The following is a 14,729-nucleotide window of genomic DNA, read 5'->3' as shown; positions in this document are numbered from 1 at the left end:
GCTTCCACCTTCCTGAAACAAATAAAGGAGAAAGTGTTTGGGGAGGAGAAGTGCAACAACAGCAGGAAAATGTTTTCCAGACCAAGAAAGGGATGGGGAATTCAGCCCTCTCTCTCTCTTCAGTCAGCGGGGAAAAGTTTTCTCAATCACTGGCTCTGCAACAGGTATGAGACCAAAAAAATTTTGTTTTGTAAAACACGAAAGGAGGAAACACACGGCTACAATAAAAAAAGAAAGAAATGCAACGTGTTTTAAATTTCTCACACATGAATAGGCTGCTCAGTTCCCTAAAAAATAAATAAAAAAATATATTCTGGTATGTGAAGTAAACCTGAATCCAAATTAATATACAGATGGAAACTTAAAGCTATAAATGCTTCTACATTTTGATCAGTTTCATATCATCAAGACTGTTAACAGTTATTTAGCAACTCTGTGAGTCTGTAAACATGCTAACACCAGCATACTAAAATGCTCACAATCCATCTAATAGCTGTTGAGACATCTGTTCAAATCCAATAATGTGTGACCAAGTAAAAGTCAATGGGATCACCAAAGGTCCGTCATCTGGGGATTGTGAAATTAAATTCATGGCAGTCTATCTAAAAGTTCCTGAGAAAATCCAACATCCAAACCTAACAATGTGAGACTCAATATGCTAAAGGGACATTCAGAAGAAGAGATCAACGAAGCCATTTGGGTCATTCATGATTTTATGAAATCCTTTGGTGACTCTGAATAAAAGTTCATGGCAGTCCATCAGCAAAATGTTGGACCAACAACATCCATTCAGACCATCCTCACCACCTCTACAGCTTTGCCTCTGGCAGAGCTAATAGTCTAATGATGTTGTTAGCACAGTGAAAAGAACCCAGTGTTTCCACTTGTGTGTGCCGTAAAACAACTCTCCAAAGGATCAATGTTTGTCAGCTGTCGCATTGACTTTTCCTGGGTAAACACAGCCACCAGTTCTCCAACAGCAGTCACGGTACACCCCACCAGAGAGAACAATACCCCTCCCCGAGACGCGGAGTCGGGTTATGTAATGAGTCATTAGATGCAGGTCAGTTTCTTCTGACACACCATAGATCAGCCAACAGCTTCGGGCTATAAAGAGTAGATGGTTCTTCCTGACTTGGAAGCCTCTCATTAGCGGCAGATAACAAGATGTTTCGGTTAATTATGAGGAGCGCTCGATCAAACTGAGAGAGCCGTGTTCGTGCAGGATCGACTTACAGGCCGGGAGGAGAAGGAGAAAGAGGGGGGTGGAGGTGGGTAGAAAAGTGAACTTGTCGATGACAACTCACAGGTTTGAATCCCAAACTAAACACACTTTACTGCTGTTGCGCACTAGTATTTAGCATTTTGTAATCACCTGGAAATGTGACTATTTTATCCACCAAGGTGAATCGACACTGATTAAAAAGTAATGCGAGACAAGTGAGATGATTCACATACAAAGGCTGACATCCGTTTTCAACAGCCATTAGTTTTATGTCCGGATAATAAACCCTTCAGCTGAAATCCTTACACTTAAATGCTCAGATCTGATCAGCTTGACAGTATTTGAAGATTTATTTTTTTTTTTTTTAAAGTGGGGCCTTTATTCATAGCCATCAGGCTGAGTGAGCTTTTGCGCACACACATAAAACTTCCTGTGATTGGGTGGGTGGAATCTCCTGGGCGCTCTCGGCTGGATTGTCGGCGTGTGTGACCCCATCAATCAGGACAAACGAGACGGACCCCTGACAGCGTGACTGGGGTGGATGATCAGTTCGCTGGGGAGCCCCATGTCGGGATTTATAGTCCAGCTGCGTCAGCCCACGACACCGAGCAGACGCAGGATCATCATCAGACCTCTATTAAGATATCTCTCCATTCCTAGACTTTGTACTATTTCACAGACAGGAGCAGCCACGCTGACGGATGACTGAGTGACTGAGGAATGGACGCTGGACGTCTCCCGTCAAAGAGCAAGTTGCTCATTTCCCTGAAGCATCCGTGATTCAGACAGAGGTGCCATCTGAGACACGGGGCGGCTGCTTCACCTTTTCACCTCACCTCAAACCAACAGTTGGCGAGAGTTGAGGATGAGAAGTTCAACACAACCCTCATACCTGTCTGTTAACGACAGGAGATGGTTAGAAAACAGAGAGGGGGAACCTAGTATCGCTCTTTCGAAGCCAGCAACCTCCAAAGCTGATTAAACAACATGTGATATCCTGTCTGTTTAATCTGTATAAAACCATAAGTTGTGTTTCTGATGCAGCGATATTTTCTTGAGTGGGAGCAGCGACTTCCTCCAAGATCTTGTGGGTGGATTATTTACCCCTGGACAGAGCCAGACCAGCTGTTTCCACTCTTCATGCTAAGCTAAGCTATTGGCTAACCATCTTCAGCTTCATATACAACTGTCAGGTATTAGAGTTCACCAAATAAGACAGTAAATAAGTATATATTATATAATAAGCCTAATTCCTAGCAGCACTCAACTCCCAACAGGGCAGTGTGAGTGTAAAAAACCTGTTGAACTATTTCTGTTCTGTACTTAAGTATTGAATGGAGGAATGTGGTTGCAAAATACAATCGTCTGAGGGTCAAAGGGGAGTTTTATCTGAGGAATTAGGGCTTTACGACCTCGCTCAGGGGCACCTTAAAGCCCCTGACAACCTACTTTCTCAAGCCGCCTCTCATAACTCTGGAGCAGTTTTGATTTCTTCCTATGAGAAATGTTCAGTAGTTCCTGCTTTTGTTTTCTCATTGGTCAGTTACATTTCATAAAACCACACCTGTTGCAATACTGATGTGGAAGATTAGACTGTTGAATTCATATAAAAGTGTAAGTGAGGACGTTTGAAGCGCTGAGTGTCGATATGCAATAGTTGTATTAACTCAGTCAGGAATTCTCTTTATTATAAGATAATTGGCATTCATGAAAGTGTGTCAATATCTATTTTATCTGTTTTGGGCTTCTAAAATATCAAGATTAGTAATTTCCTGGCGTTACATGGACAAATCAACTAACTGGTTAACTGAAAAAACAATTAGGAGATAAATAAATGAAGAGAAACATCTCTGATTCATGTTTCTGGGGTGTTAACCCTGCATCAAAGCAGGCGATTCCTCGGGCAATCTACACTGATCACCAGCTCTCTTATAAGATCATTTACAAAATCTAATTTTACTTTCCTAAAATACCATGTAGGCTCTATGTACTCGCATGAATATAACTGCATGTGAGTTAAATCATATAATCAAGCACAGTTCTGGGCGACATTAGTTAACAGAGTCTGTCTGTAGGATGGGAAACATCACATGACACAGCCAGTTTATTGAATATGGGGAAAAAGGACAAGCTCTTCTGCACACTCATGTTTTATGTAGTGAAAAGAAGCAACATTTCAGCACATTACGCCTTCATCAGCGTTGAGAGCAGAGCTGCCGCCACACAGAGAAAGAGAGGAGAGGGGGGGGGGGTTCATTCTTTTTGACATTCCCTGCTTTGTCACCGGCGGTCTGTGACGCTCGTCTTCTTTTGTTAATATAGTGCTTGTGCAAGGTGCATCACGGGAGCATAGGAATCTGATGACAGGAAGCATTCTGCGAGGTGGTCAGAGCTGACATTACACATCCTATTATGCAATCCAGTAAACAGCTGCAGTCCTGGAACAAAACACGCAACTCTTTTTTTGGTTTTCCTTACTTGGGCTGAGACGTCACACACTCATTCACGCCTTGACTCAGTTTCCTGACAGCTACAAACCTGTCACGTACTGTAATTTAATCATTCCTGGGCACGGAAAACAAAAGTGGGCTTGTTCTTCCTCCTGAGAATCGGAGGCCTTTCTTTTTTTTTCTTTTTTTCGCTGTTGCCACAAGTGCTGTTTTCTTCAGAAGCAATAAAATGTCAGTCTGTGTCGATGTAGGTCAGGATGCTCGCCGGTTTGAGTGCCAGCGACGGCCCCGCCCAGGCAGGGCTGATTAGTCAAAGTGGGGAGTGTAAAGTGGTGACAAGTCTGATGACTGATTCGCTTAGTGGGCACTTCCTGCATATCTGTCACACAAATAGACAAGTTCCCGCACAGCCTGCTGCTGCTGGCCTGTGGGCTGGATTAATTAAGTCCTGTAGAAAATGTATTGACTAACAGCTGCTATTGCTCGTCAGTCTGAACACCCAGACCTTGATTACACTCTAAAAGAAATCCATACTCTCAGTCAGTAGGTTACAAGAAGACACACGCCAGATATGTCATTACTTATGAGACACACAAGCTGGTGTGGCCCACGTCCATCACAGCGTTGATACAGAAGCTCTTTGGCAAAAGTGAGCGAATTGTAAAGTTCAGTAGATCTTATCTGAAGGTCTGACGTGTACGGTCGGAGCAGGGGAATGTGGGTGTGGGTTTTTGGGAGTGTTTGGGAATACTGCTGGTTGTTGGGGTGTGGGAGATGGGAGGATGTAGGAGGCGGGAGGTTTACAGGCAGGCCCTGATCGAAGGTACCGCAGCTTTTATCCTTATAAGGACAAACCTGGACAAATTAGCTACGGCAGCTAACACCTGAACTCCACCTTCCAGCTATAAAAACAAGATAGAAAAAACTGTTAGAGGCAGATGAGGCGTGGGTGTGTTTGGTTCTTTAACAATGATGTGATGTCATGAAAACACCATAAACAAAGTCCTATGTTGCATGAAAGTATGTGGGAGCTGCAGCTTTAAGTAACCTCTGGCACAGCACGGCTCGCACACCTGGGTCTGCAAAGACATTAAGATTCCTAGATAAGAGGATACCAGCGCCTTTATACCTGAGGGTCAGGTTAAGACTTGCATCGGACTCAAAAATATTTTAAGCACTCTCTGACACGCTGGGTTTGTGTGCGTCAAAGCGAATTGCAAAATAGAAAGTCCTCACCGGTTCAATATTTACTGTATTTTTTGTTTGCTTGTTAGTTAAAGTTCAGTTTACACATTTAAAAGAGCAGAGATATTGAGCTCTAACAGCTGTGTTGCCTCAAACAGAATCACTTTGGTGTTAAAACGTTGTTGTCTGATTACCACTTCTTGACAAAAGGCCACTCTTCAGGCGACAGAGGAGCAAAGCAGCGCGGCACCAAAATATAATACGCCTCTGATTGCCGACCTCCGCACGCAGCCTATACTGTAACAGCAAACACATACAAAATGACATCTGTTACTGTTTCCTTCTTCATGTTTTCAGGCTGCTTGTTTCAATCTCAAAGGCTAATGAAGCTCCTCAAGGAAGCCGCTCGACGCATTCTGAACACTACACACAGAGATCAGAATAATACATATGTTAATAATAACGACAACGTTTCTCTTGATGGGGAAAGACTCAGCAAACATGAAAGGCTCCGAGATTATCTGTTCATCAGCAGCAAAGCTGTTTGCTGAGGCCTGGAAGGAATTTAGGTGGTGTGTTTTCTGTGTGTGTGTGTGACAGTTAACTCTCCCTGAGGATGGGGGCAGAGGTGCATGCCTGCTAGGGGAGGGGAGCGGAGGACGGTGGTGGTGGTGGTGGTGGTGGTGGTGGGCTGCTGTCATCTCTCTCGGCCTGTAATTGTCTGTGCGTTTAGTCACATCTGAGCATAACCACTTATCTGTGCTCTCCTGATGAAGGGAAGAGATGAATAAAACACTGTGCCTTGCTCTCTGCAGGACAGTCAGATCAATGAGGGTCACGCTGACACAACACAGATGCAGAAATGTGAGGGTCGTGAGGGGAAACTGTCTCATTGTCATTAAAGTCTGTTACAGGAGGCGGAGAGGAGCCAGGTGTTAATGCTCTAGTGCTAAACTTATGATGAAGAGGCTGAGGACGGAGGAGGCTTTAAGACAACAGCAGCAGCAGCAGTAGTAGTAGACACTGTAATGTCCTCCTCTGCTGGACACACCTGACCTCAGCCTTTCCTGCATACCTTTCCTTTATTTCCCTTGATTTGCTTTCGACCGGTAGCAGCCTGCCGATGACATAATCCAGGAAACTGGAAGCCCAGAGAGCTTCAGTGCAAAAAAGAGAAACTTGGGGAAAAAGTTTTTCCAACAGCAGCGAGAGGGGCCGATTATTACCATTTTTGGGCACGCTCGCTCCCATGCAGGCCCAGCCCAAACCACAGCGCTTACTCAGATTCCACTGCGCTTTTTCTTCCCCCCTTCTTCTTCTTCTTTTTTTTTTTTCTTTTTTCAAGCAGAGGAAAAGTATGGGGAGCAGAGAGAGAGAAAAAAAAAAAAGTAACACCCCTTCTCGAAACAGACCATTCATACTGTGTCTGGAAAAAGAAAGGCAGCTGTGAGACGCGTGTAGGAGATCTGGGCTTGTTAAGACAATATGTGGATGTCTAACAGCTCTTTATTGTGAAGGTGACACGAGTGCACGCCGGGTAATGAGGCTCATATTCACCCAAGTGGAAAAAGTGAAGCAGTAGTAGGGAATCTAGGAAGTCAATTATTTTTCATAGAAGTTATAAAACAAGCACTAATGTGAATATTTGCTGCAAAACATCCAGTGGAGACGCGCGCAAACTGAATTAAAACTGGACACAACGTGAGTTAGAATAGGTTTAACCCCCTCCTCCTCACACATACACATACATATACACACACTCCATCCCCCAGGTTGCTAAACACGGCCTAATCCACGTCGCATCATAAACCAGATGACAGGAGGGGTCAGTCACACACCATATGCAGCCAAGCGCATGGCTGACATCTGTTGCGCAGGGGGGGCAAAAAGGTCCTGTCCAGTTTTTAATTGTTTTTCAACCCCCTTTACTTTACACCCTCCTCCTCCTCTTTTCTTCTCCTCCTCTTCCTCCCCTCTTCTACTCTTTCTTTCCCTCCTGCTGCAGAGATAATGGGTGGGCCTCCTCCTGCGTGTAACTGCTGCTACAGGATATTTCATAACGCTAGTACGCAGGATATGTGCAACGCGTGTGTGAGTGTTTAAGTGAGTGAGTGAGTGAGTGAGTGAGTGAATGTGTGTGTGTGATGTGAAGGCGAGAAAAGTTTTGGATGTGAACCGTGGTGCTCCACACACAGGGAGCCGCACAGGTAGATCAGCCCGAGCTCCGCGCACTGATCCCCGGTCAGTGGAGTAAACAGCTGCCGGTCCGGTCCGGTGTTTGCCGCTTCCTCCCTCAACATGCAGCCAAAAGTCTCCACCACACAGCCTCAACAGCCTGATTATGATCATAACAATTATACTAATAATAGACCTAATGATAACAATCAGCTTCATTATCATCATTATCATCACCACAAACAACAAAACCCCCTCCACTTCCGCACCTTTCCACCACCGGAGGTAGAAGGAAGTCAGTGTCTCACCTTTCTCTGCTGCTTCTCCCATGCAGGATCCAGGAGCAGATCCCGATCCCAGTCATCTTCCTGCTGCATATAGTCAATTTCTCCGTCATATTGATCCATATTAGTATAGGCGAATAATCGATAAAAGCTTTATATTTATATTTATATATATTTATATAGACGGCGGCGCTCTCAGCAGCTTCACGGTGTGTCTTGTGTGTGTGTGTGAGTCCCCCGGTCCTCTCCTCGGCGAGGTGATGTTTTTACAGCAGCTCTATCAGCTCTACTCTCCTCCACGCATTCAAGACGGTGTGTGGATGAAATTAACGGTCCACCCCCGGCTCTCTCTCTCTCTCCCTCTCTTTCTCTCTCTCTCTCACTCCAACTCTGCCTCTTTTCTTCCTCTATATCTGCTCGCTTCTCTTTTTTTTCTTTTTCTTTTTTTTTGCCCGAGCAGGAGAACTCCGCGGCGGCCAGACAGGCAGGCAGGCGGTAGGCAGGTCCAGTGCCGAGAAGCGACAGACGCAAAAAACTTCAGACTTCAGACAAATTGAATCGATAACCGACCCGAGAGCTTCACTGATTGGGCGCCTCCAGGGCCACGTAGCCCGCCCACCTCGAAGCGGATTGGCTGCTGCGGCCGTCAGTGCCGAGGCTTTATACCCAAGGTTGACTGCGTAGGTTGATCCAAACATCTGACTGTTTGACTGCAAGGAGGAAAACTGCGGCCCGCGGCCCAGACCCGGACCCGCAGAGACATGAAATCTGGTCTGAACATAAAGTTTGCACCAAGATTTTTTGCACAAATGGTAATAAAAGATAAATATAGCTAACATATAACACATAGCCTACAAAAATCACCTCCTTCTGTTAAATGACTTTTTTTTTATAAACCTCAAACAAATTATGAATTAAGTAGCCTAAATTACATATCAAGAATAGGATCTGTCCTTGTGAGTCATTTCTCTTTCTTTTTTAAGTTGTTTTTTGGACTTTTTGTGCTGTTATTATAGGCTAGCGACAGAAAAGAGGGGGAAAGACCGACCGGGAGAGGATAATGCCACAACACGTGGTTGGATTTGAATCCATGGCTGCTGCGGCTAGGATTTAAGCTACTGGTGGTGAAAAGTTAGGACAATTTTAAAGCCCTGTTACTAATATTACATCATTAGATCGATATGAAATTATTAACCTACCTTCCTCCAGTATGATATCTTTTCATGGGGCTTAAATCCCCTGGCGGCGCACTCTGGTGAACCACCGAGGCGCCCCAAGTCATTTCTCCTTCTCATTTTATTTATTTATTTTCTTGGGAGCTGGGATTATAAACTCTTCCTCAAAACACAGTTAATACAGCTGTGAACTGTAGCCTACTTATGAATTTACGAGTGAATGAGAAAAAAGGTGAAAAGCCAAATACAAGGATTTATGAGCAGCAATAGAAAAAAAAGCATCTGTTTCATGCTTTAAAACTGATGAATAATCAAAAAACAGCCAGTTAAGTCATTCACGATGAGTCAACACACATTTGTCAGGTTTAAATGTGGTCCATGCACATCGATGCCTAAAATTAAATTTCCTGCTGTGATCCTTGATCTCACAGCTAAAAAAAAAAAAAAAAAAAAGTATTCTGGCTGTGACGTTAAGTTTTATTAGTCCTGACTGCACAAACAGTGTTGGTATGTTACCTTGAACCCACTGTGTATAATTCTCACTGCTCTTTTCTGTAATGTAAACAACGTTGAGTGAGTATTAACATGAGCAGCTGCGACTCTGTCAAGAGAAAAATCATATCTGTCCTTTAATGCAACATAAAACACTGTTTTTATAAATAAACCTTTTTCTAATAGACACAAAGTGCTGCAGAAACAAAATTATCTGTCAACATGTATGTCTACATCTTCACAACACCTCCTAAAGTTAAGGTTAAATGTTCTGAAATGATGAGGGTCATCAAAACAGGATAATAACATAATCTCTTTTAGTGCCATTAAGTTTTTGATGGGCAGTTAACACACATTCTGTCGTATGACCTTTGATCCAACCCATAGTTTCAATCAGTTGCCGTTGTTACAGTAAAATCTGCACATTTTCTGCATGTTTCATGAAACACGCTATCAATTTGTGATAAATTGTGATTAACTATACACACAATTACATCATGATTATTTTAATCTATTGACAGCCCCTATTATTACGGAGGCTAATGATATATAATCGTTGCGAAACATGTATTTTGAAAATAAGAAAAAGTGAGTTTGAAAAGTAAATGATGTGTTTATGTCCATCTGTTTTTGGGGTGAATATTTAGAACATGTACTCACCTCAAAACATATTTATGGCACTTTTATGGTACATGCCCTGCACTTTTCAGTCTTCTACATTATTAGACAGCTATAGTCTCTATAGTTTCTTTACATGTCAAAACCTTAATTAGAAACCACTTTGACAACTGCTAATTATCATTTGAGCTATTATAGCCTCACCCGAACCAACCACAACGGTGAAATGCAGCTTCATGCAGTAACGACCTAATGATATAATATAATAATATAACAGTAACAGGGGCCACTTCTCTTCATTGAAAACTTTAACTATATTCTCCAAGTTACATTTTTGTACGTTTTGAGGACCTGTACTTGTAATGCAGTAGCGTACTTCCTCCTCAACCCAACACGACACACAGTTTGTTCAGGCTTAAAGTCATTCAGAAAGAGAAGTGAGTCACAAAAGCAGCTCCTGTAAACACGTGAAGCTCCAGCCAGGTCTGTCTGCCTTGTAAGGTAAACCCACTCTCTCTCTCTTTCTCTTTCTCTCCCTCTCCCTCTCTCTGTCTGACACACACACACACACACACACACATTCACATTCTCTCATACACACACACACACAGACACATACGGAGCAGGAAAGATGCCGGCATGGGATAGCCCTGGCAGTCAGGGGAAAGTGGAGTGCTCTTCCATATATGGACAAACTTCCAATGGTTGCTGGTTGGGAAAGTGATGTCACAGAGGGAGCAGACTGCCAGCTCACCGCCTGGTCGCTGCTGCTGCTGCTGCTGCTGCTGCTGCCGGTCGGAGGAAGCCGGCTCTGACTGCTGTGCAGAGGTGCAGCAGATACACAGCAGCTCTAGTGATGAAAGTCAGCCAGACTACCTTCTTATAAGGCTCCATTTATCAAGGGTTTGTGTTAATGGCTCAATCACCAGCTAATAAGTCATCTCCTAATGTTTTATAGATTCGTTTTCTGGATTAATTGAGGTTTAATATTTATGATTCCTGTTCTACATTTGACTCATAGGAAATTATGCTCTTTGCAGAATTACAGATTAATTCAAAATTTAAAAAATAATGATAAAACTATAGTAACTTTTTTTTTCTTTCTTTTTTTACTGTGTGTTTGCATGTGATTATGGAGAAATACTTCATCATATTTTCTCATAGTTGAATTTCTGAAGGGGTTGCTGACCATGGGTCTGAGGGCCGAGGGTGGTCTGCACGTATTCTTTTAGTAGAGTCAATTGTGCGACAACAAAGAGGTACAAAACTACCACAAAATGACTACTACAAGCTGTTAAATGGCAACAAAGAGACACAAAACTATTACAAAGATACAAAACAACTAATAAAAGATGTAAAAGGACAACAAAGAGTCACAAAACTATCAAAAAGAGACACAAAAAAATACAAAAATACATATAACGACTTAACAAAGAGGCATAAAACCTACATTCGGATTAAATTACAACAGCACAAATTGTACGCGTGGTAGTTCAAGAGAGTGAATTGACCAAACAGGGAGGAAGTCCATGTGATCCATCCCTGAAGCCATGTTGCTGCTGCTGTGGCTAAAAAGGGTTTTAATTGGGACTTCTGTGTTTAATTTGTTTGAGTTTCCCCTCATTTATCTCTTTCATGAATTTCCAGTGTCCATTATGTCATTTCAACACATAGCCGATCACTCGCTGAAAGCTAAAGGGGATCCAACCCACAGGCCAGCAACAGCAGCGCTAAATGGCCAGCTGACAAAAGAGACTCATCCTCTCAAAGCTGCAAATGATGGCTTATTAAACGCATGAATTAACTCATTATAATTAACCACTGAAATGTGTATAATTATTCCGGTGGCACACTCCAGACCGCTCCGTCTGGTTTGGGCCGGCTTGGAGAGCTTCTCCCTGCATGGTCCAGCCACTTGACGTCAACATAATACTATTCAGCAGAATCCCAGAATATCTTGTGAGGAGTCAGTGGTGCAAAGAGAGTCAGGCGTGCTTTTCCGTGGCACAGGTCATGTGAAGAGCTGGTGCGTTTGGCTCTGTCTGGTCTCTGGCACGTTCCCAAGGTATTCCAGTCATGTCGGGAGGGGAATTCTTAAATAGCTGTGTCCTCGCTGTTAAAGCTGAGCCATGTATGGGAGACTGTTGAACAAGCATGATAATCCCATTGAATTGTACATGTGTTTGGACTTGTGGTCGAACGAGTTGGGCCAAAGGGCCATCTGGGGCCAGAGGGGAACATGGGATGGGGAATGTCACGACTCAATCTAAAAGGAGAGATTTGCTAATACAGCTGGTTTCAGGGGCCAAACACAAGATCTGATTTGAAACCATGAAAAACTTGGCTTCCGACCTCAAAAAGGATCTCCACCAATTTCACACAGTGAAGCCTGTTTACAGGGCTTCTGAGGACGGTAAATGTGAAAAAAGGTTGTATAAAGGTGTGAAATATGATGGACTAACACAAGTGATGTCCTATTGAGTTTGAGTGTCAGTCTGAAAAACTACAGAACAGACAAAATCTGTTAGAAAGACCTGAATTTACCAGATCTTCGTGGCCCTATACTCCTCAGATTTTGACAAAGATGAAGACGTGGAATAGTTTCCATCCAAAATCGGTGCAATTCTTTAACAATTTCTTCCAAATCCCAAAAAGGAAATGCAAATCAATGTGTTTTTCCATCTGCTATTGTGATGTGAATATTAGAGGAGCTGGTTCATTAAGACGAGCAGCTAGTGGCACTAATGTCCCTGTTGTGTGTGACATTAAACTACAACATGAATTCATTAAAAGATCTGCAGTCAGAGCTCAAATGGTGGAAAAACACTGTTCATGTCATGTTTTTAAGGTGAGGAAAGTCATTCACGGCTTCATCATCACTCTGCAGAGATCTGATGTATCTTTGTGCAGCAGGAAACATCATGATTTATTCATGAAGTCTGTTCCCATCTGGACTCTTCTTTTTTTTTTCCATTTTCCTTTAATCGATAACTTTTCCAGCCCATCCAAGTATGACGAGGAAGAAAACTGGAAAATATTTCAGGTCACGCTGCATCAGTTTTGATACTTTAAAAAAACTTGTCACTGTGAATCTGGCAATAAAAGCAACTGTAACTTGGTGCAGTATTTATCTTCCAACATCAAATATTTATGACTAAATACACAAAAAAAAGTGTTTGAGAGCGAGCATTTATTAGAACATTTTTAGATCATCTGTGTTAATTTGGGATTATAATTTGTAGTTTGGCTCTGTTTTTCTTGAATTTGATGTTGGTAACAAGCCAAAAATGAAGACAATTCAAATGAATCAAATATTGCTCAGTCCTGATCGCTGCAGGAAAAACATGATGTCACCTCTTCCCAATCTCCCCCTGAATCCAGCCGACTGCAAATCAGTAGGAAACGGGAGGATGGAAACGTAATTACTGAAATGCTCTCCATTATATAAACAGAAGACAGTGTTTTCATTAATGACCACAGATCTCAAAGTAAGAAACTGACTGAGAAAATAAACCAACATGGCGCATCTTGCCTGAACCCATGCTTCCTGAGGTTGCACTGGGCTCCTCCCAGTTGTGAATGTGACCGGCAGTACGCGGAGGAGGGAGGGGGGCATATAACCAGTTAACCTCCCCTGAATAAATACAGATAAAAAGGCCATTGTAAGTTCACTAATGAGAGCCATTCTCTCCTGATGTGAGCAGCCAGAGACACTTGAGCTCTGTGTGTGGTACTGTAGCTGTGAAACTACTGTGACTCAGTCCTTTCAGGGGAATTAGTAAAAAATTTGATCCCACATGATTTTGATTGATGTTACAGCTGTGACATTACATTGTGAGCTGTTTAAAGGGTTCTCCTGTACACTCTCACATCTGTAGTCCTGTAATTAATCATTAAGCCATATGCAGCCCGGCAGGCACGCTCCAGTCGCAACGTAAACAGCCCCAAAGCCACACAATATCCCTATTTAAAAACTTCTCCCAGGGGAAGTATGAGGGTTAAATGAAGGGTGTCTACTTCCTGCAGATAAGTGACAACCACACTGAGGAGTTCTGAGAAGCAGCGGAAATTATTTTGACAAGAGAGCTGTGCAAACAACTGGATAACCCACAACTACACGTCTGCCTGCCCTCAGATTACCACTTCACTGCCAGCTCCCGAGGCCGCCATGCCATCGGCTGCACTGTTTTTCTTTTGTAGTCTTTCCCACCGACGTCTGGCGTGCATGCCCTCTGAGTGAGTCTGCCTATGCCGTGTCTGGCAGAAGAGTGCCGGCGTTCAAGTGGAGACAGGAGACAACTGGCTTGGCAGTTTCCTCACAAAGCGATGACATCATGTGAGCTGTGCACAATTATCACACTGTTGGTGAAACGGTGGAGGTGTGGCAGTGCAGCTCTCTCTCTCCTGAACACTGACACTCATCCATTTATGGATATCCATGATTCACGATGGCTCAGTATCCTGTGCTTTTCTTTTGGTGGGGGGTTGGAAACTGAACTTTTTAAATCTTGGTGTACTTTAACCTAAATTCTCTCATTATCAGCCTGTTTGATAAGAGGTACTGACTAAATCCAAACAGTGGCTATCAGAGCAGTAGCTACCAGCGATTGTAGTGAGGTCATGTCTTTTTGTTTTTTTTTACCACAGTTAAAAATTTAAAGTGGGAATTGAATCTGTTCATTCAAATATTTCTATATTAAATAAATTCAAATTAGATGACTTAATAGAATAAATACATTAATAAATGACTGAGTATTTAACCACCAGAATGTCTGACCACGTAGATAACTTTTAGAGAAATATGTTGCTATTTGACTAAATCTAAACTTCCTTTGTCATTATTACAAACTATTTACTATTTTAGTTTAAATCTGTATCATAAACCAGAGCTTGGTGTTGCAATTGCAACTTCAAGAAGTTGTACACTACTCAGGAAAAACACAAAATACTGTGTAAGTCTAATTTAAAGTTGTAAACACTGCCCAGATAAAGTGCTTAACAACAGTTAATATTCAAGACAAGCTTTCAGTCATATCACACAGCAGGAGTTTGTCCAGATGTTGTGTAGATTCATATATTCCCATTTTCTTGTAATTTTTGCCAAGATAAGTCCTGAAAGTGTGAC

General features: G+C 42.6%; 1 protein-coding gene across 5 annotated transcripts in view; it reads right to left on the bottom strand.

Moving 5' to 3' along the window:
* The window catches only part of actn1 (actinin, alpha 1), a 57,256-nt gene extending 49,619 nt beyond the window's left edge, over positions 1–7,637 (bottom strand). For all 5 annotated transcript variants that reach the window (XM_085768410.1, XM_085768412.1, XM_085768411.1 and 2 more), the window contains exon 1: positions 7,344–7,637. In XM_085768410.1, coding sequence (XP_085624536.1) covers positions 7,344–7,442 — 99 coding nt within the window. In that variant the 5' untranslated portion in view covers positions 7,443–7,637. The remainder of the gene's footprint in view (positions 1–7,343) is intronic.
* Between the last annotated feature and the right edge of the window lie 7,092 nt (positions 7,638–14,729).

This window comes from Trachurus japonicus, chromosome 22 (assembly GCF_045865225.1).
Source record: "Trachurus japonicus isolate A0001 chromosome 22, Traja_1.0".
NCBI classification, from domain to species: domain Eukaryota; kingdom Metazoa; phylum Chordata; class Actinopteri; order Carangiformes; family Carangidae; genus Trachurus; species Trachurus japonicus.
Note: the sequence above shows the minus strand (reverse complement) of the source record. Positions and strands in the feature narration are given on the sequence as shown.